General features: G+C 43.1%; 1 protein-coding gene across 1 annotated transcript in view; it reads left to right on the forward strand.

Annotated features, from left to right (window-relative positions):
- The window catches only part of EXT1 (exostosin glycosyltransferase 1), a 179705-nt gene extending 159838 nt beyond the window's left edge, over positions 1 to 19867 (forward strand). The window contains exons 4-11 of the mRNA XM_054058487.1: positions 327 to 446; positions 5400 to 5532; positions 6848 to 6966; positions 7699 to 7794; positions 10580 to 10669; positions 14410 to 14570; positions 15502 to 15673; positions 19401 to 19867. Of these exons, the coding sequence (XP_053914462.1) occupies positions 327 to 446; positions 5400 to 5532; positions 6848 to 6966; positions 7699 to 7794; positions 10580 to 10669; positions 14410 to 14570; positions 15502 to 15673; positions 19401 to 19586 (1077 nt within the window). The 3' untranslated portion in view covers positions 19587 to 19867. The remainder of the gene's footprint in view (positions 1 to 326; positions 447 to 5399; positions 5533 to 6847; positions 6967 to 7698; positions 7795 to 10579; positions 10670 to 14409; positions 14571 to 15501; positions 15674 to 19400) is intronic.
- The last annotated feature ends 4361 nt before the right edge of the window (positions 19868 to 24228 follow it).

The raw sequence follows: 24228 nt of genomic DNA on the forward strand, positions 1-24228 counted from the left end.
CTTGTAAATGAAGGATGTATGGAAAACCTCCGTACTGTGCTGTGCCACAGCACTGGGGAGAAGGAGCTTTTGTTACTATGAAACAATCAAAAACTAAAAGAAAAAAGATTAAAAAAAAAGATAGTTCAGTACCAAAGGTTATAAAATGTTGTGTCTCATTCATTTTACATCAAGGCTTTAACTGTTGATACACACATCTCTGTCGGACAGCAGTGCTGAAGCTCTGCAGCTTGTTAATAGAGGAGAGGGCTTGTCAGCAGCATATTAATTTGATGGCATTGCATTGTTTTCTGAAGCTTCTGACTGTATTACATCTTGTATTACAGATTCCTTCTACAATCAGGTCTATCCATCAGGATAAAATCCTAGCACTTAGACAGCAGACACAGTTCTTGTGGGAGGCTTATTTTTCTTCAGTTGAGAAGATTGTATTGACTACACTAGAGGTGAGTAAAAATTGTCTGGGACCTTGCTGGGCAGCGAGGTTCTTGTATTTGCCAGTTTCTCCTGTCCTCAGCTAATGTTGGACCTTGGTTTTCATGACATGCAATTGGTCACTGGAAAAAATGCTCAGCATCCTGATAAATTTTCTCCCCTAAGGAAATACTTCCTCTGTTATTGGAATCCACATTAGAAAACTGACATGGTGAAAAATAGGAGCTACCCAACACATGGCAAAGTTGTCATGTGTGATCTTGCCTTTACAAGGCTTTCTAGTTTATGAATCACTATTCTTGTCATTGGTAGTGAATGTGTTTCTGTAAGAAACCTTCCTGGAATTAATTTTGGAAAAAGTATTATTGTAGAGCTTCTTCCTGACCATTCCTTAACACTTTGATGCCTTGTGATGTGGTTATTGCTCTGGTTCAAGGAAAACAGGGGGCCCTTGAAAATCACTGTCTTATCTTCACACGCAGGATAAGGTAAAGACCTGCTCATGCTTATAAAATATTAATAAATAATCATAATTAGACTGCTATTAAACAGGGAGACACATGATCTCAAATATGTAGTGAATCCTCTCTGAATTCAGAGACAGAGAGATGAAAGGATCTTTAGAAGTAGGGCCCAGGCTACAATTTCAAAAGCAGATTTCTCTTCTAATTGTTTTGCAATTTTGCACATAAATTTTTTACACAATTTTGCCACTGAAAGTGGCTCACTTTGTAGGTGCAAATGCATTTGTCTTATGCTAATGCTTCTGCAATTACATCTGTCTTTGTGCACAGTTGTAAAGCTCCATATTTCCCACTGTGCCTACTTTGCCCTGAAAACGGCAAATGAGTGCTGCTGCCTGCAGTACAGGTTGCCTGTGGCTGACCTACCTCCAGCTGCTGCAAGACAGTCCCTTAGGTTTTTCTGTGCCAATGAAGAAAACCAGACAGAGCCCCTGGCAAGAGCCATCTTCGCAATGCTCTCCTTGCCCTCAGAAGAGCATGTCTTCATCCGTGCTGCCTGTTGGGAACTGCTCTGCATCCTCAAACCTCCCCAATAAGCACTGATGAGATAGCAATAAATATCACAGCCCATACCAGAACTGGGCTAACAAAACTGAAAGACCACATGCCAGTGCTTGCAGTCTAATTCACCCTTACGGAAGTGCCCTTAGGGACAATTGGGGTGCCTTATGTGTATCATCTTCCCCTTCCCTACGTACACACTGTAATTGTTAAAGATTGATAAAAGGAGAGGTGCGCACACCTCTCCTCACTGCCCCTCTCCTGCCCATGCTGGGGCTGGTCTTGAGCAGCCGTAACATGCAGCCCCCGGGCCTTGATGTCCGCTGCATCAATCTCCGGGGCTCACAGGTGTGTCTCCAGTGCTGCCCTGGGATACGTTTGCCCATGTGGCCACAGGTGCCCAGGGGACAGCAAAAGCCATTATAAAGCTGAAGCAGCTGGGCAAACAGCAAGCTGGAGTTTCCGCTCGAAGAGGAAAACAAAAATGAAAACAAAAATTTTCCTGGAAGGTTTAATTTAATGAAACTGAGTAATGTATGCCTGGTGTTGAAGTTGCATTCTGGGTTTTTTCATTTGTTTGCAAGCATGGTTTTGGTTTGAGGTTTTTTTTTGTTTGGTTTTTAATTCAGGACTCTCAGAAATTTTCGAGACAGCTCAGAGGGGTTCTGTTTTTATTAACAGATGCTCGTTTCACATTTCAACTTGTCTCAGTCAAGTCTTGACTTAACTTTCCTGTTTTCCTTAGGAAAACAGTTATGAGCAATTTTTGGTGTGCAAAATCATAGCCCAAAATGACAGGTTTGAATTATTTGGCCAGCAACCCCATACTGCAGGCACGGAGGAACTGCCCGATGCTATAGATATGGTGTGGATTAGGAAAAGATGTTCATGACTGCTGCAGGCTGGTGAGTGGGAGTGCTGGCAGTGCAGCAGTGGACGGCTCCAAACGCCATCTGGACACATGCTCCGGTGTACCTGCCCTTTTTCAGCTTGGTCTTATCTGAAACAAAACCAAAATATGCATAAATCCCCATGCAGCATGCTCAGTCCTCTGCTTGGGAAGAGGAGGAGAGAAGGAGAGCACAACGTGCAAACAAATGTTTGATGCTTGGCTGGGGCATGTTGAGAAGCAGCAGTGGTTAAGGCAATAGATGAACTTCTTGAAGCGTGAAGATGAGAGAGACAAAAATATTGGACTATTAGTGAATTCCAAAAAGGAAAGGGAGATCTAACCAGGGACCCTAACCCCTTCCTTCTCGCATGACTGCCTGCATGCCTCATCATTGGAGGGACCATGTAGCTGCTGTCTGGCTCTGCAATATATGCAGCGCTATACACTCTTGCATTTTAATTTATTGGTCCTCCATGTTATATTTTTCTTGTACTTTTCTGTTGCCTTTCTGCCAAGTTGTCTTTCCTTCCCTCTATCGTGACAGACAGCTAGGTTTCTTGTCTAGACCAGGAGTACAATAAACTAATCTTCTGTTTGTTAACTGTGATAAATCACCAAGGCCGGCTCCCCAGCCTGGTGCAGAACCGCACTGGTGAGATTTGCGTGCCTGACATGCACCGAAGGCTGCATGCGCTGTGTGGCACCGGGGGCCTGCTCTGTGTTAGAGCTGTGCCCGCTCTGGGTGCACTGAGGCAGCATTGAATGCAAGCCATGTGTTTCCCCTGCAGCCTTGTTGGCTACCAGCACAACGGAAAACTCCACCGTCTGTGAAAACCTCCTGACCATGTAAATTCGCAGACTTCTCCTTATCTGATTATGCCCTAGTTCTGAGAAAGCAGGAGGAAGGAGCTATAATATTTATGCTTTGTGGTAAACACTAGAAAATGTGTACTTTCTAGGTTGTGTCTTTGTTTAGTGTCGTAAGTTGCAGGTGGAGAAACAGCAGTCTTTTTTTTCTCTCTCCACTACCATGGAGGATATCTGACAACTGATGCACCTAACTTTCCAAACAGAAATGCTCAGATAGACTCTTGTCAGTGCTGGGAATACAGTCCTAAGTCTATTATTCTGTGTCCGAAAAAAAAAAGTTAAATTAACTTAGGCATGTGTATGAATTACTGCATATTAGCTATGGTAATTGGCTGCAGGCAAAAATCAGACAAGCATGCAAACACCTAACATTTGCCCCACTTTGGCAGTGCGTGTATTGCCACCAGCAGAGGATTGTCTAGCACAATGTAACTGGTGTTTTAATGTTTTTCTGTCATGGTAATCAAAAATTACAGGAAAACCACTGGCAGCACTTATTCATGGTCTGTGTTGACCAAATGTCTCTGAACTCAGCTGCTTGCTGAGATTTTAGCTTGTTCAAGCTCCAGCAGCTGCTTTTGTTCAACTTGTATTTGGTCTTTTTGCTTGCTTTTGGTTTTCCTGCACTGTGTGTATATACCTTCTTTAGTTCCATAGATTTTAAGGCGAGACTGAATGATGAGGGGTCAGATTTAGTCAAACTTAAGAGACAAAGAGTTTCACCCAGATGCACTTATTTCAAGACCAGAGAATTTAGGTTAGAAGAAGCAGTGTGTTCTTGGCACTTGAGCCCCGTGCAATGCATAAACTGCCAATTATGTGAAATCTTCTTAGGAGGCCCCAGAAGATGAGCTACAGAAGAAGGCAAGGCAATCCTGCTTAGCTGTCTTAGGAGAAAATTCTTTCTCTGCCATAACCCAGCCATTTGCAATATTCCATGCAACAAGTGATGAAACAAGGGGAAATGGCATCAGGTTGCGCCAGGGGTGGTTTAGATTGGATATTAGGAAAAATTCTTCACGAAAAGCGTTGTCAAGCATTGGAACAGGCTGCCCAGGGAGGTGGTTGAGTCACCATCTCTGGAGGTATTTATAAGACTTGTAGATGTGGCGCTTAGGAACATGGTTTAGTGGTGGAGTTGGCAGTGTTAGGTTTATGATTGGACTCAGTGGTCTTAAAGGTCCTTTCCAACCTAAACAATTCTATGATTCTGTGATTCTGTCTTGACACCTGCCTACCTCTGATGCTCTGGGGGAAAGCAAATCTGTAAGAACACATGGCCCACCAGCAGACTGCACTTAAAAAATTCCATCTTTTGTGCAGGCTGAATTTGTCCATTTACAGCTTTCCACCCCTGAATCTTGTCATGTCTTTGCAGCAAGTGTGAAAAAGCTTCCGTCAGTGTTAAGAACCACTGTGGCTCTTGCACACTGGCAAGTGATATGAAGTAACTGTGATCAGTTTTATAAATTAATTGTACAGTGCTTTGTCTTTTTTTGTGGCTTGTGGTATTCCAGGTGTTAAAGTAGATGACCTGGCAATCTGTTCTGACCTTAAAAATCTAGGAATCCATGTTTGTGGCCCTCTACAGAGACAGGCAGTAGTTGCCAAAAGATCTTTTTCTGTTTCATCCAACAAGAAACTGTTGTAGAACTGAGATGTGGAGTCAGTGACGTATCTGAATGCTAACATCCCTTTATAGTTAAGCAAAAATTAATATTTAGTGCAGCCTGATTTGCTGAAAGTCTTCATGATTTTGAATGCTCTCATTATCTCAAAATAATACCTAGCTTTGTAATGCCGTCCTCAAATAATTATCTTCTATGCGTTCTGTAGTAAAACTGACAATGAACTAATCGGGCTTACAACTGCTAAGGTTCTCTAATATACAAAATATTTGACTTGAAATACAAAATGCAATGAATTGCAAGGTCCCCATCTCCAGAGAGACTAATGAGGTGCTCTGAAACCTATTGCACAAAGGCTGAGCTGCTGAAGTGGTGTCAGAGTGTGCAGGTTCTGTGTCATTTAAAGAGAGATTAAGCAGGAATGTCTCGTAATTTGTGTGCGTCAGCTTTTTGCAGAATGGGTGATGATTCCAGTCAGCTGGAGTCCCTGAAGCTTCTACTAGTGGCTATTATAGTCTATTTAAAAGTCATGGCCTCTCTTTTTTCCAGATTATTCAGGACAGAATATTTAAGCACATATCACGTAACAGCTTAATATGGAACAAACATCCTGGAGGGTTATTTGTACTGCCACAGTATTCCTCATATCTGGGAGATTTTCCTTACTACTACGCTAATCTTGGTGAGTGAATCCTTGCTATAATCTAGTGGTATTTGGAATTTCTAGTGGAAATTTGGAATTTGATCCTTGAGTAGCTTGTGCCAAGTGTCTTACCATTCATTTCTAGTTAATGATGCCTTTTGTTTATCCTGTCTCGGTCTTCCCTGCCCACTGTACACTGGAATGTCTCTGACTCATCAACATGCATCATGTGCCTCTCGCTTGCAAAGATTGTTTAAAAAAAATCTATGTCCCTTCATACTTTTCAGTTGCTGGTAATTAATGCCTGAGTTGCTGACTCTTTCATGGCCTAAGGGGACATCAGAGGAATAGCTTTTTGCTTTCTTTGTTTATTTGTGCTTGGCAAATTGGAAAAGTGGTAATTTACACATGATGCTTGTTAGTGGAGTGCAGGGTTGGTATGGATTTATTCTCCATCCTATGTGTCTTCACATGGATCCCACTAGAAGGAATTAATAGGGCTTAAGTTCATGGCTCTTTCCTGAAACAGAGCCTAAATGATGAGTTCTGTGGGGGAATGTGCCTGCAGGCTGGAGTGATCCTGCTTACCAGACTGCTGCTACTTTTGGCTCAGCCTGTGCCATCCCACTTGTGTGGAGCTGTACTACTCACCTGCTAAAAATTCACAGTTACCATCTTAAAAAGGGAGAAGAAGGTTTCTGTGGGAATTTTGATGAAAAGTGGCTATGACCGCACACAGATGAATTTAGGTAAGATTGAGAGCAGTAATGAATGGTAGATGCCAGTACGATCTGCTATTTTAGGCAGCAAAGGAAATCATAGCAAGACAAGGATTTTGCAAGGATGCAAGCAGAATTATCAGCTCAGGGCATAAATGGAGGTGCATGTGGATGGGAAGCGACCCAGAAAGAGCAAAACTCTGACAGAGGCTGTAAAGGAACTGAGGAAACTGAACAAACTTCTAGAAGTTGTCAAGATAATCTGTAGAAAATACCAAGCATCCAGAGCCAGGCAGCAAAACTGAGCCCGTGTCAAGAAAGGCATTTGGTTGAACAAACTATATGTCAGTGTTATCTGTAGGACAAACTGGATGAAAGAAAGAAATTGCAGGACATCTGTTGGAATAGCGAGTAAGAAAAAGGCAGTAATTGTGTTGCAGTTAGGGATTTCAGAGGGTGTGAGAGTTAAAGGGAAGTGTGGTTTCCTCTGAAGCATCTGGTATCCAAGACGAAAGGAGATGGCCTGGAAAAACATGGCAAGGTTTGGATTAAGTGCAGTTATTTTTTCATCTTCTGAGTCCTTTAATCGATACTAACAACTTTGTCTTTACTGAACACATATCTCTTCACTTCAGGTCTGAAGCCTCTTCCCACATTCACTGCCGTTATCCACGCAGTAACTCCTCTGGTTTCCCAATCTCAGCCTGTGCTGAAACTCCTGGTTGCTGTAGCCAAGTCCCAGTACTGTGCACAGGTAAGCAGAGCTGTTTGACTGTCAGTCACATTGGAGACAAAACTACTATTCCAGGATCAAGAGCCTACTGACTTCAGGTCTTATCAGTCCTGGTTCAAACCCATATTTCAATTCTGATATTTCTTTTCACTGAGATTTGTGCTATCTGTGACCTGCATGTATGGGAAACAAAAATTCTGAGTGGAGTGTGAGTGGAATAGAAACAGTAATTAAATCCCTTTGTTTCATGTGGCAGGTCAAATAATGACTGTACTTTAAAGGTCAGGACTGTATGTACTGCAAACTGCGAAGGAATATCTGTGCCTCAAGAGCCCTTACATGATCTTCCTTCCTCCTGTTGTGGTTCTCAGTCTCAGCAATGCCAGGATTTTGGCTTCTCTAAAAGAAATCCTGGGGAGTTCAGTAGGAGCACCGTCTGGCAGCGGAGTGTCACAAGTGATTTAGCCTTTATTGAGAGCCGAAGTAGATCAGCAACATCCTTATGATCTGGCCTACACAGAGACCTCCTGAGTTCTTGTGCAGCCTATATTTGCCTGAGAGGACACATATTGTAAATAGTCAGGCTGGGTGATGTTACTGTAGAAAATGTAATTTTTATACAGATTTGTGTCATCGTTGATTTTGAAATTCCTGACTTGAATTTAACATTTTGATCTGGAGATCTGAGTCCTTAGGACTTGGACTGCATTGCCATAAAGGTCTCTGTGATCGTGTTCCAATATTGTCTTTCAGATTATTGTGTTATGGAATTGTGATAAACCCCTCCCAGCCAAACACCGCTGGCCTGCCACTTCTGTGCCTGTCATAGTCATTGAAGGAGAGAGCAAGGTAGGTGGAGAGACACATTCTAAGAAATTGCATATATTCTCCAGTGGGACCTGAATTTATTTTTCCAGCTGCTTTGGTGAAAGCTTTGTAGTTTCCACTAGTGTGACAGCTTCTTTCTTTTCCTTGGCCTTTGTACTAGCTTGGTCACAGATTCCTGTTTCATGTATGAGGTGCTATGCTCTCAGAAATCATCAACATGGCAATTAATGCCATGAATCTGAGATTCACAGGTGGGACCCAGTTTTGAAATGTGTCCCTGAGAGTAGGTAGTGCTGACCCCATCTTTAGAGATCTCTGTCTCTTTGCAGGTGCATGAAAGTAGTAATGCAGCTGGATTCACTGAGTCTTAAGCAGACAGGTGCAAACCTTGGGAGCCAGCTGTGGACTGAAAAGCAGAAGAAGAGAAGGCAATGAGTGGCATTAACAAGCCTTTGAAAAGCACCTTCTCTCATGGCCTTGTAGGGTCCTGCTGCCAGTGATAGAATCCTACCACCAAGAAAAGGAAGGGACAAGGAACACTTGCACAGAAACAAAACTACCATGCCGTCTCTTGCTGTGCAGCACACTCGTTTGCAAAGTTGAAACAGAGACCACTTAGATGAGAAAAGAGGCTTTTTTTTTTTTATAAATCTACACTGAAGTGGACGATTCCTTATAAATTGCAGACGTGAGAAAGCAAGACTTCTTGCTTCTAGACTCATACTGAGAAAGATTTGGGTTGGTCCCCTCTGTGATCTCTGTCAGCTGGCTCTTGAGCTCTGTGTTTGCAAAGGAAACTTTTAGTTGCTTTGGCTGCACAATCCTATTTTGAATTCATAGTCCTGTCTTTGGTCTTTTCCCTCAGTCACCTTAATAAGGGGAAAGTGAGAGCCCTGCAAGGTTGGCAGCTAATGGCTCCTGCCTTAGCTACCCGTGTAAACAGTATCAGGAAAGTTGCTGCAGGGCCAAGAAAGGCTGTAGTGATTTCTGAGCCCTTTGAACATTGCAAGGTTTTTTTTGCTTTCTTTTTAGAAGACTTTCAGAGGTGAAGTAGAGGAGAAAATCTCTGACCAGTTCTACAGTGTTTGTAGAAATTGGCCCTAGGCACTGTTTAGATTACAAATGAGTCTCCTGAGTACACAAAGGTGTGTTTATTGTGGACAGTCTCTTCCCTCTAATATCCCAACATGCGCCAAAAGGTTTCTTGCGTGGAAAAGCTGTTTGTTTGGACAAAGCTGGCAGAGCCAGAGCAGTGCAATTCAAAGGTTGCACAAAAGAACTACTTTTCGTCTTCAGACTTAACTGAAACGTGCTGGCAGACACAGCTACTCCGTGCAGGTGATCACAGAGGTCTGCCTTTACCTAACCCTCACTCTTCCCCGTGACATCAAGATATATTATCACACACATTTTAAAAAAAGGAGCTTTAGCTATAAAAACAAATATATGTGTAGTCCTGATTGCTGTACTATTTGCCAATTTTACGTGGACTGTAAAAGAGCTGGGGTGAGAACATGGGTCTCCTGCAGACTGCTTGCTCTCCTTTGCCTTAATGTAAGCAAAGCAAAACCATCAACCCCTGCCAGATCACCTCTTCCTCACAGCCTCTACCTTCTTGGTCTGAGGCCATCGTAGCTGTGAAGGGATGTTCTCTCGACAGATACTGTGAATATCCTGATTATGGAGGCAGAGCTTTCTCTGAATCAAGGCGTAGATTCCAGAGACTTGCTTCTAAATAGGTTGCAGGGAACTCAGATCTCACCACAGGCGTCATGAGGGACGTGTAAAACTTCTCCATGTCCCTGTTCCCATACAGTGATTTCCTCTTACTGGGACTGATTTTTGTATATTTTCTTGGCATAACAAATTGGGGAAAAAATCTATTAACTAGCCAGGATACTTTTCCTAGCAAATGAGGCAGAGATTGTTGTGTCCTTGTTACTATTCATCAGTTCTCAAAAGGTGCTAATTAGTCTGCTAAAGAAACCGTGTGGATTCTCATTTCTTGCTGTTATCTTTTTGATCTCGCTTTCCGATCTATTTCCTATTACTTTGAGAACTGTCCTGCCATAATTTTGTAAAGCTTATTCTGCATATAGATTTTATATATATAGTTACATCACTTAAGAATGTGACTTTTCAAAATACTACAATACAAATATAATTCTTGATGCAGGTGACGTTCAGCTAGTACACATGTTGTTTAGCATATTGCCTTTTTTTAATGGAGGATGTTGCACCATTTGGCAGCATCTCTCTGTGGATACAACAGCAATGGAATGCTGTTGTATCCACATGGAAATGGAGCTGTACCAATTTATAAAGGAAACATCCTGATAGTGTGATATCCTTCACACAGAGCCTAAACTGCCTGGCTTCCTAGATGTGTAACCTTATGAATGCTGCTAAGTCCTTCTCAGTGTTCATTATCTTTGATCCTCACAGCCCACAGGAGAGCAGGACAGTTCTAACTACCAGGGAAAATGTCCTCCCTAAAGAAGCTGTAGGTGCATCTAATTCTCAGTATGGACCATTGCAATTTGTCAACAAAGGAAAGCAGCCTGCTCCAAAGAGGGAGATCTGCTCAGAAATTACTCCTCAGGTAGAAGGCATAAGCTGACTGCTGGGATGACGAAAATGACAGTCTTTCACTCTTGAGTTGAAGGGCCCTTTCCACCAGACAGAGATAAGCAATGTACCTCAGACAAGAGGAAATAAGAGTGAGGAATAAAATGAAATATTTCCTTTAGAAATGAGTCCTTCAAGTGATTTTTTTTTTTCTCCTTCCTGTCTTGGATGCCCACAGGTTATGAGCAGTCGCTTCCTACCCTACGACAACATAGTGACAGATGCAGTGCTAAGCCTGGATGAGGACACTGTGCTTTCAACCACTGAGGTAAGGGTCTCTGTTGTCTCGAGAGTCTGCTTGGCTCCTCAGCTCATCCTGAGCACAGGAGATGGGCTCTTCGCTTGACTTTGCCAGTGAGCAACTGCTCTAAGATTTCCTGCTATGCTCCTCAGATTTAGCACATTGCACTTGTTTCAGCAGCCCTGCCACTGCCTGCCATCAGAGGAGCTTTTCCCCCTGGTTAATTGACTCATCATTAGCATATGGTTCTTCCTGTCCTTATTATTTTAGTAACATAGCTGCAGGCGGGTGTAGGCAGCCAAGAGCAGTCAGCTTTAATACTCTGTTCTCACTTTTCTGATTGGGGTAGCTTTTTTCCCCCCTGTGTTATCAGGAGGGTGTAGGTGGGGAAGGAAGGAGTGTCAGCAGCAGGGGACTGCTGTTGCTCCAGAAGACAACATGCAAGCTCTCACTGAGGAATGCTCTCTCACCATTGCGTTGCCCCATAAAACTGGAGATCTTTGCTAGTTTAGGTGTTGGAGTGTTGGTGCCAAGAGCTAGATAGTGCTAAGTAAAAAAAAAACAAAACTGTAGAAACCCAATTTTTACAACTGGGATGAGTATTGATTTCTGGAACGTCTTCCTGAGAACCACAGGGGAAACTGATGACAGTTTATATAGAGTGCAGTATTTGGGAAATACATTATTAATGATGGCCAGGGAGTAGCTTCAAAAACTTGAATTTTCTTTTGTTTTCCCCCTTTTTTCCCCATGTTCATGGCCATTCCCTTCTCCCAACTTCATCTTCATAAAAAAGGGGTTTTATCAGTGGTGGGGATCTTTCGCTGAGGCTGGCACTGCTTATCTGCCAGTGAAGAAATGCCTGACATTAGTCACTAGTCATTGCTATACACCATAAGATGTCACTGAATTTGTTCTAAATGGAGGAGATTGTAACCGCTCTTCTTCCTAGTACAGATCTGTTGTGCTGTGGTTAGACTTCTGCAGAAGGAGCCACCGTAGACCTCTTCTTTTGCACAGATGGAAGAGGTGTTTAACATTAATATCAGGATTACACCTTGGTAGTTTCTGTGAGGAATGCAGCTACTGCCAAAACACTTGCCAAAACAAAGCCCTGCACAGCTGAAAAAAAAAAAAACCAAACCAAAACCAATAAAAGGCATTTATCCTAGGGCTGAAGTTGCTTAAGCAAGTTGTTGCTCGGGATGTAGGGTCCTGTCTCAGTTGCCCTAGGCACCACGCTAAGACCTCTCAGGGACTTCATTGCACTGAGATGGTATTTACAGCAATCCAGCCTGTGGATTCCATGAGGATTTGGAGCTTTGGTTTGTTTTGCCTGGTATTTAGTCATCACCCAAACTATGGAGTCATTCAGGCTTCTGGAACACACATGAAATAAATAGTGTTTCTCATTCGGCTTGGCAGTGTTTTACCCTAAACATTCTGAAATGCAAATACTTGTTGTTGTGTGAGAAAACATATACATTTCTTTGTGGCTTCTTCTCTCCCGTGAGCAGCTTGCAGCCAATATTGCATGTTTGCATGGTGGGTATTGGCTCTAGGAGCACCATGGCCCCTGTGCTGCAGAGAGAACCAGCTGGCCAGCTCTCGCTAGCACCCACCTTGCAGCTTCAGCATGCCTCTGCCAGGGTGCCAGCATCAGGAGCTCTCTTTAGTGGCTCTAAGAACAGGGTGCCAGCGTCAGGCGCTCTCTTTAGTGGCTAAAAAACTGGGGCCTTCCATTGCTTCACTTCACCCATCCTATGGTTTACACACAGAAACAGTGTGTTGAAACACTGACATGAAACACATGGTGTGAAAATTTCCTTGAAACTAGCTGCTCGTGAGTGGTCATCGTGGCAAAGCTTCAGGGCCCAGAAAAGACAATTTAAAAATGTGATCAAACACGGTAACGTTCCTGTTGGGAGGAGCAGTCACCAGGTACATTGTTCATTCTGACCCGCTCTGGCATAGTAAAGGTTTTCCGTTCACAACAGAAGGACACACAATTGCTCTTCTGAGAGGAGCTGTGTCATATGCGTGGGAAGTAATTAAAAATCAGCATGGGTCAGAAGTGAGATGGGGGTTTAAGAGACTGGCAGCCTGGTTGGCTTTTCCTGCTGATCAGCTGAGTAGCAATGCTGCTGAAACTTTCATAGAGTTAGGACTGGAGGGGTTTTTTTTATAAAGGAGTTTTCTCTTAAGGTGGTTGCTTTAGTGCAACGCCCTGGTGCAGGGGCAGATAGATGAAAGCACAAGTGAGGGCACTAAGTGCAGCCACTTTATTATTTATTTGAGTTTGAGATTCTCAAACTTCTCTAAAGAAAACAGATGTCATGTTTTATGGGAAAGGCCTTTACAGGGAAAAAAAAAACTTTAGTTCTTTCATGTGGTATTGATTTGGATGAGATCAGAACTATCACAACGGTAACTGGTTTGTGCACATTGTCTTTCTAGTTGGCCTCAGATTCCTTGAAACAACTTGAAAGAAAATAAGCAGTTCCTAACTTTATGTTCCAGTACATGTGTGACTCTTCTGTTTCATAAAAACACTTGTAAATGAGAGAAGTCTGACAGTAATCACACAAAATGTGACTGTTCTCAGAGCAGCTATTCTTTATCTAACCTCTACACCCTTAACTTTGGCTGGGTTCTTCGAAGGTTTTTCAAGCATTTTTGAGAAAAATTTGAGGTCCCTCTGGTATTGGAGAGAACTTTATTGCAGTGCAGATACAAATCCCTCCTTTTCTTGGGTTTGACTGGGACAATTAGAATTGTCTTTAACTCTTTTTAAAATTTCAGTCTAGCCTGAGCTCCTAAACCTGAGTTGAAGTGAAGGGACTGCCAACCAACTGTACAGTGATAAAAATCTTTCCACATGTATTTTTAGCAAACTCCTTTCAAATCTAGTGCTGACAAGTCTCCTGCAGTCTACCCCAATCACCCTTTTCCTAGTGTCACTGGGATTTGTTTGGTGGGATCCTGGGGTAGCAGTGTCCTGTCACCTTTTCAGTTCTCAGAGATTTGAGTTATTAAAATAGTTACAGCACGACAATTGAAAAAAAAACACCAGTATCGGCAGCATTTGACATCTTCTGGCTCATATAGTATCAAGCATTTTCTTGAAGTATAGATTCCTAAAGCCGTTTATTAAACTACATGGGAATCTATTCTTCCTCTTTATTAATCTATATGTTTAACCCTCTTGGTCATGTGGACAGTCTTAAAAGCATGACCTGTATGTACCTCAAAGACTCAAAATGGATGGAATATATAAAAGGACTCCACATTAATTGCCTGTTTTAATCTCACTGAGCCACGCTTGTAATTTAAGGCGTTTGACTCCTGATTTTCCAAGCTTTGTGTTGACAGTACTGAAATGGTACATGAAATGCACAAAGATGTGCAAAAGGTTCAGTTTACCGCGTAGTTATTATCACTCTATATTGCATCTAAGTATAAATACATGCACCTACACCCATTCTTTCTGTAACTTGAAAAGGTTTGATATGTAAAGGGCAAGCTCGAAAATGTTAATGTAATGCTGGGATGCTCTAGACTCCCTTCAACAGGAACCATTAAAATGTGCATAATTATAGGGCAAAATGTCAAGCAGTCAATTTAATTTACTGATGAATACATAGAATTAATGTTTTGCAGCAGTTCCAACATTTTGAGTTACGAATTAGTGGCAAGGTAATATTTTGTTTTGTTGACATTTGTTGAAACAATTTTGGCACTCATTTGGCCTGTGTCTTTGTCTGCAGGTGGATTTTGCCTTTACAGTTTGGCAGAGTTTTCCAGACAGGATTGTAGGGTACCCTGCTCGCAGTCACTTCTGGGACAACACTAAGGAGAGGTGGGGGTATACCTCCAAGTGGACTAACGACTATTCCATGGTATTGACAGGAGCTGCTATTTACCACAAGTAAGAACCCAAAGCATCTGCTGTCCTCCTTCTGTACGAAACAAAATAGTAAGGGCAAGGGGGGTGATAAACATTCTTCCGGGGAGGGGAAAAACTGAAAAGATAATAAATGGGTCTATTTTTTATGGAGTAATAATTTAAGTTCTTGGTTTAGCTCTGGGGATCTGGTAATCATTATTGCGCTTGTTGGGTCTCTTTGAAGTCACTTGTATTTTGAGGCAGTCGGACTGCTCGTTTTAACATCAGGAATTACACACTTCAAAGAGCTCCTGAATTCATTAAGCTGCTCAGCTGAATGGCCTGTAGCACAGCAGAAAGGAGGTTACTTCCAGACCAGCTCTGGGTGTGTGTTGGCTGACAGCTGCAGACTGCAAAGTCTTCTGGCTACACTAGAAATGCAGTACAGTGGATGCTCCACAGATGAACATCTTGCAGCATGTTGGAGAAGCCTCCTGTTGTTAGCACTTCAGCAGGCCAAAGGCCTCACTAGATTTTGGAAGGAAATAAATAAATTCTGGAGTGCCTAATCCACGTCTCTGCGAAAAAAAGATGGGCCATAGGCGATGATGGAGGCCCAAAGGAGAATAATTTCAACAATAAGGACAGTAATAAGCTAGTTTATAATAGAGTTCTCTCCAACTGAATAGTTTTGAAAGAAGAGGTGAAGGATAAATTGATAAATGTGGCAATGTGGTTCTCTCTTTCCTACCCCATTATCTTGATACTTAGGCCTGTGTTATTTCTTTTAACCCAAAAAAGAGTGTGTTTTGTTTCTCCATTAGCAATATTAACGGATGAGACCGAAGAAAGGAAGTGGTATATCCAGAATTCAGTACAAAACTTGTGTCTCAACTAAGACTGAAATTTCCTGGACTTTGTAGCCCCTGAAAGCTCAATGATTTGTATTAATAACGCTGCTATTGGTTTCCAGATATTATCACTACCTGTACACTCATTACCTGCCTGCCAGCCTAAAGAATATGGTGGACCAACTGGCCAATTGTGAGGACATTCTAATGAATTTTTTGGTGTCAGCTGTGACAAAATTGCCTCCAATCAAAGTAACACAAAAAAAACAATATAAGGAGACCATGATGGGACAGGTATGTATCCACAGCATGTTTTAGCAGTTGGGATGTATTGGTCATAGAATCACAGAATGGTTTGGGTTGGAAGGGACCTTAAAGACATCTACTTCTAATACTCCTGCCATGGGCAGGCAGATTGCTCAAAGCCCAATCCAATCTGGCCTTGAACGCTTCCAAGTATGGGGCATCCACTGCTTCTCTGGGCAGCCTGTTTCAGTGTCTTACCACCCTCATAGTGAAGAATTTCTTGCTTATATCTAATCTAAATCTACTGTCTTTCAGTTTAAAGTGTTACCCCTTGTTCTATCACTACATGCCCTTGTAAAAAGTCCTTCTCCAGCTTTTTTGCAAGCTTCCTTTAGATACTGGAAGGCTACTATGAGGTCTCCCTGGAGCCTTCTCTTTTCCAGCCTGAACAACCCCAGCTCTCTCAGCCTTTATTCACAGGAGAGGTGCTCCAGCCCTCTGATCATCTTTGTGGCCCTCCTCTGGACTCACTGCAACAGGCCTATGTCCCTCTTATGTGAGAGGGCCTCAGAGCTGGATGTGGTACTCCATGTGGGGTCTCACCAGAGCAGAGTAGAGAGGGAGAATCATCTCCCTTGACCTGCTGGTCATGATTCTTTTGTTGCAGCCCAGAATACAGTTGGCTTTCTGGGCTGCACGTGCACATTGCCAGCTCATGTTGAGATTCTCATCAGTCAGTACCCCCAAATCCTCAGGGCTGCTCTCAATCCATTCTCCACCCAACCTGTATTTGTGCTTAGGATTGCCCCAGCCCAGGTGCAGGGCCTTGCATGTGGCGTTGTTGAACTTCATGAGGTTCACATGAGCCCGCCCCTCAAGCTTGTCTAGGTGCCTCTGGATGGCCGTCCTGTCTCTCCGGTGTGCTGACTGTGCCTTGCAGCTCGGTGTTGTCAGCAAAATTACTGAGGGTGCACTCAATCTCACTGTCCATGCCACTGACAAAGATGCTAAATGGTGCCGATCCTAATACTGGCCCCTGAGGAACGCCATTTGTCATTGGTCTCCACTTGGACACTGAGCCATTGACCGCAACTCTTTTAAGTACCACCATCCAGCCAGTTCCTTACCCACTGAATGGTCTGTCCGCCATATCCCTTGTCTCTCCAAATTAGAGACAAACGTTGTCGTGTGGGACAGTGTCAGATGTTTTGCATGAGTCCAAGTAGATGAAGTCAGTTGCTCTTCCCTTATCCTCCGACACTGTAACCGATAATATAATGGTTAACTTCTAGGTTAGGCTTGCAGAGTAACACAGTTCTGGGTTTTTTTAGTTTTTAGTTTAGCAGAACTGTAAATAGACTTTAGATAGAGTTATTGTAATGAAGGAGAGTCCAAAAGGAGAAATGGCCAACATTTGTGTATATGACAGCATCTCTTCATAGTTTTCTTATATGGTGTTATTCATGGTTATCCCAAACTCACAGAACTGATGATTGTCCTGACTGAATTTCAGTTAAACTCCGGTTTTCTAATTAAATATTCTAGACCTAAGACCTAGTCATGGAATGCTAGAAGCAGAAGTAAATTTTAGACAGGTTTTCTATTTTTAATTATTATTAATGAACAGAATATATCAAGCTGTCCCTGTGCTATTTTAAAGTATGTAGTGTGATTTGAGGGCTGACATCAGATTGTCACAACAGAGGCAATTTGTGATATTCAAGCATTTTTTCCCACAAGGAACATTTTGTCCCACAGTGACACTGTCACTCACTAGCAGCCATGAAATGCTTGCTTTAGATCCTCTTCCAGCTACTGGCTAAGCACTGTTGTTGCAGAGATGACTATACCTTCTGGTAGCATGGATACATGGTAACCTGGAGGGTACTTTTCCTCCTTCCCTTTGTGAAGGAAGGCCAGGAGGAAGAACAAGTCCTGCAAGACCTGCAAGTCTTAAATAACCTCCCATCTGTGCTGCTACAGTGTCTGTGATGTGCACTACAAACAGTACCATGATTACAGGGGGCAGGAAAAAGAAGACACCTCTATTTTCCCCTCACATTTTCTTCTAGTAGCATTTCTTGGATCTTTGACTGGGGAGCGGCTGTGCCAATTTGTAGACACCCTTGTCTGTATGCCATTGCACTTTCATCTGAAGTGCAGGCAGCATTCAGCAATTCTGACTCATCTGGGTACCCAGGACATCTCCTGTGAACAAGAAGGTGCCATCCAGAATGTATCTATTGCTTCCAGTTTGAGCTTCACCTCTCCACAGGACCATGCTTTGGCTGTTTGGCAGAGTCTGAACAGTCATTTTTCTTCTTATAGTGCAAGTGACTTGAATCAGCCATGAACTATAACTCTCTCCTAAAGACAAGTTGTTCCTGCAGCTTTGGGAAATGTAATGGACCATGTTCATAATTCCTTGAAAGACAAATAAAAAATTAACATAACCTCAGTGTTGTGACAGAGATTAATAGTCATATGGAAATTCACTGCTAATGGCCAGAATGTCGTCTATAATACTTCTAGCAACAAGCTTTTGCTTGCTCTTTAGCGGCTCAGTGTAATCATGAGTCTGTAATCAATGCATATGATAACCTACCATTTGAGCTAAACTGGACAGGCTTTGGACAAGATCAACTCTGACACCCCGTTCATTTGGAAAGTCACTGGCTTTATCACTTTCTTCACATTTTAATTAACGCTCTTTGGGTTTATGACTATATTTGTTCTTAAAGGAAAATGGAAACATAAGAGTTATAGAGAGATGTGTGAGAAGTGGTATAAAAAAAACCCTGAAGTTCTCATCATTCATACTTTATCATAAATAATAATTTCGTTATGTTTGTACATGTAATTTAGGTACAGATAGAAAATAACTCCTCCAGAGCTGTTAGGGACTTATTTTTCCAGCACTGCTGAGAGTTTCAGTGGACTATCATAGGAATTACAGCTGACCTGAACTTTGAAAATCGGGCCACAATGTTTTGCATGCATGCAGCCTGTGGTCTTTTCCTCAGCTCAGAGTGTAATGTGATGTAACGTGGAACATCGGTTAATTTTCTCTGTCCATAAGACAGTAGTGTCTTATGCACTGATCTCAGATGGTGAGATTCCTGGAAGCACCCTGCTTTTCACTTAAGGACATATACACTCATGAGTAATGCCGAGCACATAAGGACTTCTGTTGAGCTCAGCTACAAGCTGGTTGAAATTACTCATGTATAAATCTCTGCAGAAGTGTGGTTTTGACCTGGGCAGCAGTTATACCTGCATGTGTTTTCCTGCTACAGCTCAAGGCCAGGGCAGCAGCTGGCCCTAGGATGTGCACCTCCAGTGGCCAATGGTGGCCTTCTTGTCTTTCCTGGTGGTTTTTAAGGACTTGTTCTATCTCCGAAGTGTCTTGAGGGTATAAAAAAAAAGAAAGGAGGAGATGGAGTGAGGTAGTGTGCTGGCAGGCTTTGGGACACCTGCCCATGGCTGTTGTGCTCTGCGTGAAGGTAGCTTATGGTCAAACTGAGCTTGCCTATGCCCCACTGTCCTCAGTGTCATTTCGAGGGCTGAGGGTGGTGGCTCACCTGGCAGGGTGTCCTTCCTCTGTTTTGAAGCCCTGTGGTGGGCAGATTTCAGCCCCTGTGCCTAATGGATGCTCTCAGGCCCCCAGCACTGCTCTGCAGCGAGGGGTCAGCTCAGCTGCAGTACCTGTCCTTTCCTGCCATTTTGTTTGTTGTGTTGCAGCCAATGTCTGATTTCTGCTCTCCTTTCCACACAGACGTCCCGGGCCTCACGCTGGGCCGACCCTGACCACTTCGCCCAACGACAGAGCTGCATGAACACTTTTGCCAGCTGGTTTGGCTATATGCCGCTAATCCACTCTCAGATGAGGCTTGACCCTGTCCTCTTTAAAGACCAGGTTTCCATCCTGAGAAAGAAGTACCGGGACATTGAACGACTCTGAGGAGCGCTGCTGAGGGGGCTGAGCTGCCCCCAGCTCCACACGGCCATCGGTACGTGGAGCCAGACTGTGCCGCCAACAGCAAGCGCCCGGCCATGGCAATGAGCATCCCGGTGCCCGGGTGCACCGCTCCAGACTGTGTCAAACCGCCCGGCAGGCTTCTGTCGCTCAAGACTAGGTTGTGTACAGTTTCATTATGGAACATTAAATAATTATTTTTGAAATGATTGCTATGCAGGTTTAAACTTTTTTAATGATCAAAAAAAAAAACCCTATTAAAAACAGAGTTCTTTCTTTAATCAAAATTGTGTTGGTTGTGAATATTTCAAAGCTACCGTTTCTTTCTTTCATGCATTTGATTGTCATTGCAATTTTCAATCATTTTCCCCTGCAAAGTTAAATGCCTGACTCTTACAGGGAGAAAATGCAGTAGGTTCAGATACAAACTGAGCACAAGCAGGACAGAACCGAAGTATTAACATTTCTCATTTACTGCTGACTTTTTAATTTTTTTCCTCAGTTTTCCCCAAGCCAATAGCAGCCACTATAGCAAAACCCCTTTGGATGGATGGAGAAATGGAGAGCCCCCAACAAACCAGCTGAGAGTGTAGAGCCTCCTGGTTGGGGACCCCATTTTTGTAGGCAATCAGCCTTGACTTGAAGTGGGAGAGGAGCACTGCTGCCAAGGAGTAAACCAGTGGCGTGGAGCACAGAGAGGAATTCACACACAGCAGGGCTGTGATGCTGGGTGCTTATTCTGGTAGGAGATACATACCCCGAGTGGCCTTGCCTGGGAGTGTGCACCGCAGTGGCAGTCAGCGTGGCCAACATGGTGACCGCGTGGGACACACGCAGCCCACGATCCCTGCTGCCCAGGTGCACTGGTCCTGCTTGGCCACAGCAGCAAAATTTCTAGAAATAGCTTTGTTCTGAGGGCAAGAGGGATGTTAGTGAAGAAAAGAAAGTATGTTGTTGCTTGCAGTGTAGGAATTTGCCCTGTAACAGATTGGTTTATATGAAATCAAAGCATGGGCTTTTTTTAATTTCCTTTTTTTTATTCTTAAGTGCAAATAGGTGGAGAAATTCCCTCCTGGAGGTCTGACACTTGGAAGTAAAGTGTGTGGTCAGACACTGGGATCTGATGGCAACGAGTACTCCCAGAGGTACCTGGGGCAGGGCAACTTGGACAAAATCTCACCCTGAAATACCAGCGTTAGTCACGCTCCGGAATGGTTTTATCATTTCAAATGGAAATATTTTTAAATTGAAATATTCCAATTGTTTATTTCTCTGTAGTGCTTTGTTGATTTATGTGTTTCTTTCAGTTGAAGAATGAAAACAAAAGCAGTGATTTGGGTCAGGAAGATGTCATTCCAATTTGCTAAGAAAATAAGCACTTTAAAAACACTTTGAACTCTCAGATTTTCATGAGGTGCGTATGGGGTGCCCTGTGACGATCACCACCCCCAAGGGCTAGGTTAAAGTCGCAGTGGGAGGGTTTAGTTCCAATGCCCTAAAGACCAGCAAGCCTTTCTATACCTCATTCCTGTGTAAACAGGCGGTCCAGTAGCTGGGGTGAAGAGTAGCTGCTCTGATAGGAAGAGAGGACCAAGATTATCAGCAGTTTCATTCAGGCTCAGGCACTGCTTTATTATGCAGCTTTAAGCAACTCCCGTAACTGAGGTGTGCCTCGGTTTCCTCATTTATAAAAGTAATAATTACTGGTTGTAGAAGGAATGCCGTGAAGCCTAAAAAAATTCTTTTGCTGGTAAGATCAGTATCCTTATGCGGAAAGTTGCTTTAAAAGTGTGAAGTAGATATTGCTAAATGTTTGTATGCAACCTGACATGTAAAGACATACAAAGAATGTTTTGCTTTGCATATGTATTGCAATATTTGAACAAAGCGCAGCAAGTTAGAGCAGGAACATCAGGTTCCTGGCACTTTGTGTTAAGTCTGAACCAAATCTTCCAAGGAATCTGCCAAAATGTGTGAGATTGCAGCAAGTGACTTATACTGCTGGAAGGAAGAGGTGCCACTTTTCCCCCACTCCCATTGCTCTCGCAGCCCCTGGCCATGCAGTCTTACCTCACACCTTCTGCTATGCTGGTGTCCATCAGATGCTTCTGTGAGCCTGTTCACTTCTCTAAAATAGTGAAAAACTGTCCAGTGATTCATTGGATTTTTTAATGCCATTTTAGGGAGTTAAATCAGCATGTAAAGAGGCAAGAGTAAGAAGACAGGGCCAGGGACGACAGGGCCAGGGACAGAAGGGGAGCAAGTTACGCTATAGTCTTTGTAGGGTGAGTTGCTGATTCAGCTTCTCATATCCTGTAAAAACCTATATCTCATTGCCCTGTGCTGTCCGGTCTGCATTTGCTGATCTGGTGGGGGGAAAGGTGAAGTCCAGTGGTTTGATTTTCCAGGGTGAATGGCTCAGTGGCTGCCATGCCACTTCTTCCTCTTGAAGATCAGGCAGCTCTTGGAGGGACTGGAATAGGCTTTCTCCTTAGACTCATTTTTTGGAGAATGTGTCAAACGCTGGATGAGGTTGGCAGGTCTCATGCTTTGCTTGAGTCCCTGTTTGCAGGCAAGCCTGTGGATGTGTCTACAGGAGCTTCTGCAGCTCTGGGAAGCAGTTAATGGTCAGCGAGAGGAGCCAGGGAGAGAGAGAGGGAAAGAGGGCACCCTAAAAAGCAAGAATTAGAATTCTCCTTAGGTTTTAGTTAGTGCCAGTTCGGGGCACGTGGGCTGGGCTTTCAGTAAAAAAAGGAGTAGCTAACCAATTTTTTTAGTGCAGTGAGTCAGGCCAAGCTTTGAGGCTGTTTGACATTCTGTTGTTGTCACTTTTTGGGGTGACTGAAAGAGACTGTGCTACAGCTTACTCTTAATGGGATTCGAGGCCCTTTCTGTTTACAGATCGCTCCTTAAACAAGTGACAATGAAAGGCTTAGCTCCAGAAGGGATGCGGATAGGTAGGAGAGTTTCTCTTTGCAGCACGTTGCCCCGGCATAGCCGTCTCTCTAGAAAAGAATGTGCCTCGCGGCCAATCTTCAGGATGGCCGTCAGTCTCCGTGTCCACGGCCTGGGGACCCGGGGAAGAGCTGGACATGGATCCAGCTTGGCGACTAGGTGCATTACGCTCAATGCAGACATTATCAGCCGACGCTTCTAAAGACACTAGGCATATTTCCGAGCCTCTGCTGTGCATCTGTGTTGGGTAAAGCTGTGTTTCCTTAGTGAATGAAATCACCTTTTTATCACATCCTACGTGCAAGTTAATGGATCTTTATTCCTTTTTCTCCCTCCCTTAATTCAGATGGTGCTGAAACAAGGTTCTCTCCTTGTTGCTCCTTTTGTAGGTTGTTGTTTTTTTATTTTTCATTAACAGCAGGCTATGTTAGCCTTTTCTTTGCAGGTACTTGAATGCCTGATGACTTGACTGAGTGTTACGCATGTGGCCTTTCGTAAAGGTTACTGACCTTAATTTAATCAGGGGTGAGATGGGTGGATGAATGTGCATAGATCCATGCCATTAAAACAGAATAAAAGTAGGGATTAGAGTTTGGGAGAACTGATGAATTTTTAATTGAATTTATTAAAGAAAAAAAAAAAAGAGCGAAAGAATCCCTTCCTAGTTATAATTTGAATGAGATCTATTGCCGGAGGAGGGTTTCATAATGAGAAAAACGTGACACAAAAATAGGGGCAAACTTCCAAGATAGACAGTGCCTGGCTGTCTTTGCAGTCCCTTGGGCCTGTGCAAGATTTCATTTGCCCTCTTTCTATTTTATGAAAAAGTCTGATTACGACCATAACTTTTTCTAGATGTGAATGTTTAAGCTTTATAACAATTCCATAGTCAACACACTGGTGTGCTAATGCATGGCCATCAAGTGCTTTGATCTTTTCCATCGGAAAATGTAATGGATTTGATAGATTTCAGATGGAAATTTCTTTTTTAGACCAAACTTTGACAAAGAAATTAATCTTTCACCCATGAGCACCTTTTAAAATAGCTCATTTACCAAAAGATGTCATTTGGAGGATGGAAATAATCATTTGACACCGAAGCAGTGGAAGAAACATCTAGAAGTAGACTGAGGGATGTTTTAAATATTTATGTTTCCAGTATAAAACCTAGTGTCCTCGTCTTTCTCGCTCCCTCTGTATCAAAACTAAAAGACCACTCAGTGTTTGTCATAACATCTGTATTGTTGGACAATAATTTTATTAAATCCTCCGGTTAAACAACCTCTGGCAGCAAGGGATCGATAGGTCATCTGCTCTGGTTTTCTTCCAGGCTGTCTCTGCTCTCTGTTGCAGAAATGTGGCCTTCAAGGGTGTCAGCCTGATGGAGCCATTTCCATGGGCATTAGCAGGATTTCACAGGGATAGGCCTGTGGTCGACCTGCCCCATGCAGGCTCTTAGCTGCTGTCTGCAGGAAATGTTATCTTCCAAAGTTTTGTACATCTCACCCTTGTTTAAAACTAAGTCAAGCTGGCCTTTATACCACTATTTTAACTGTCTTCGCACATGTGTTTTAAGTTGGAGTTAAATTAGGAGGAGTTAAATTATGGGGGAAGGAGTATGGGATTCATCAGATGCTTTGGGATGCTCCCCCCCCACTGTTTCATGTTTTTA

The sequence above is a fragment of the Cuculus canorus genome, chromosome 2, assembly GCF_017976375.1.
Source record: "Cuculus canorus isolate bCucCan1 chromosome 2, bCucCan1.pri, whole genome shotgun sequence".
Classification (NCBI taxonomy): domain Eukaryota; kingdom Metazoa; phylum Chordata; class Aves; order Cuculiformes; family Cuculidae; genus Cuculus; species Cuculus canorus.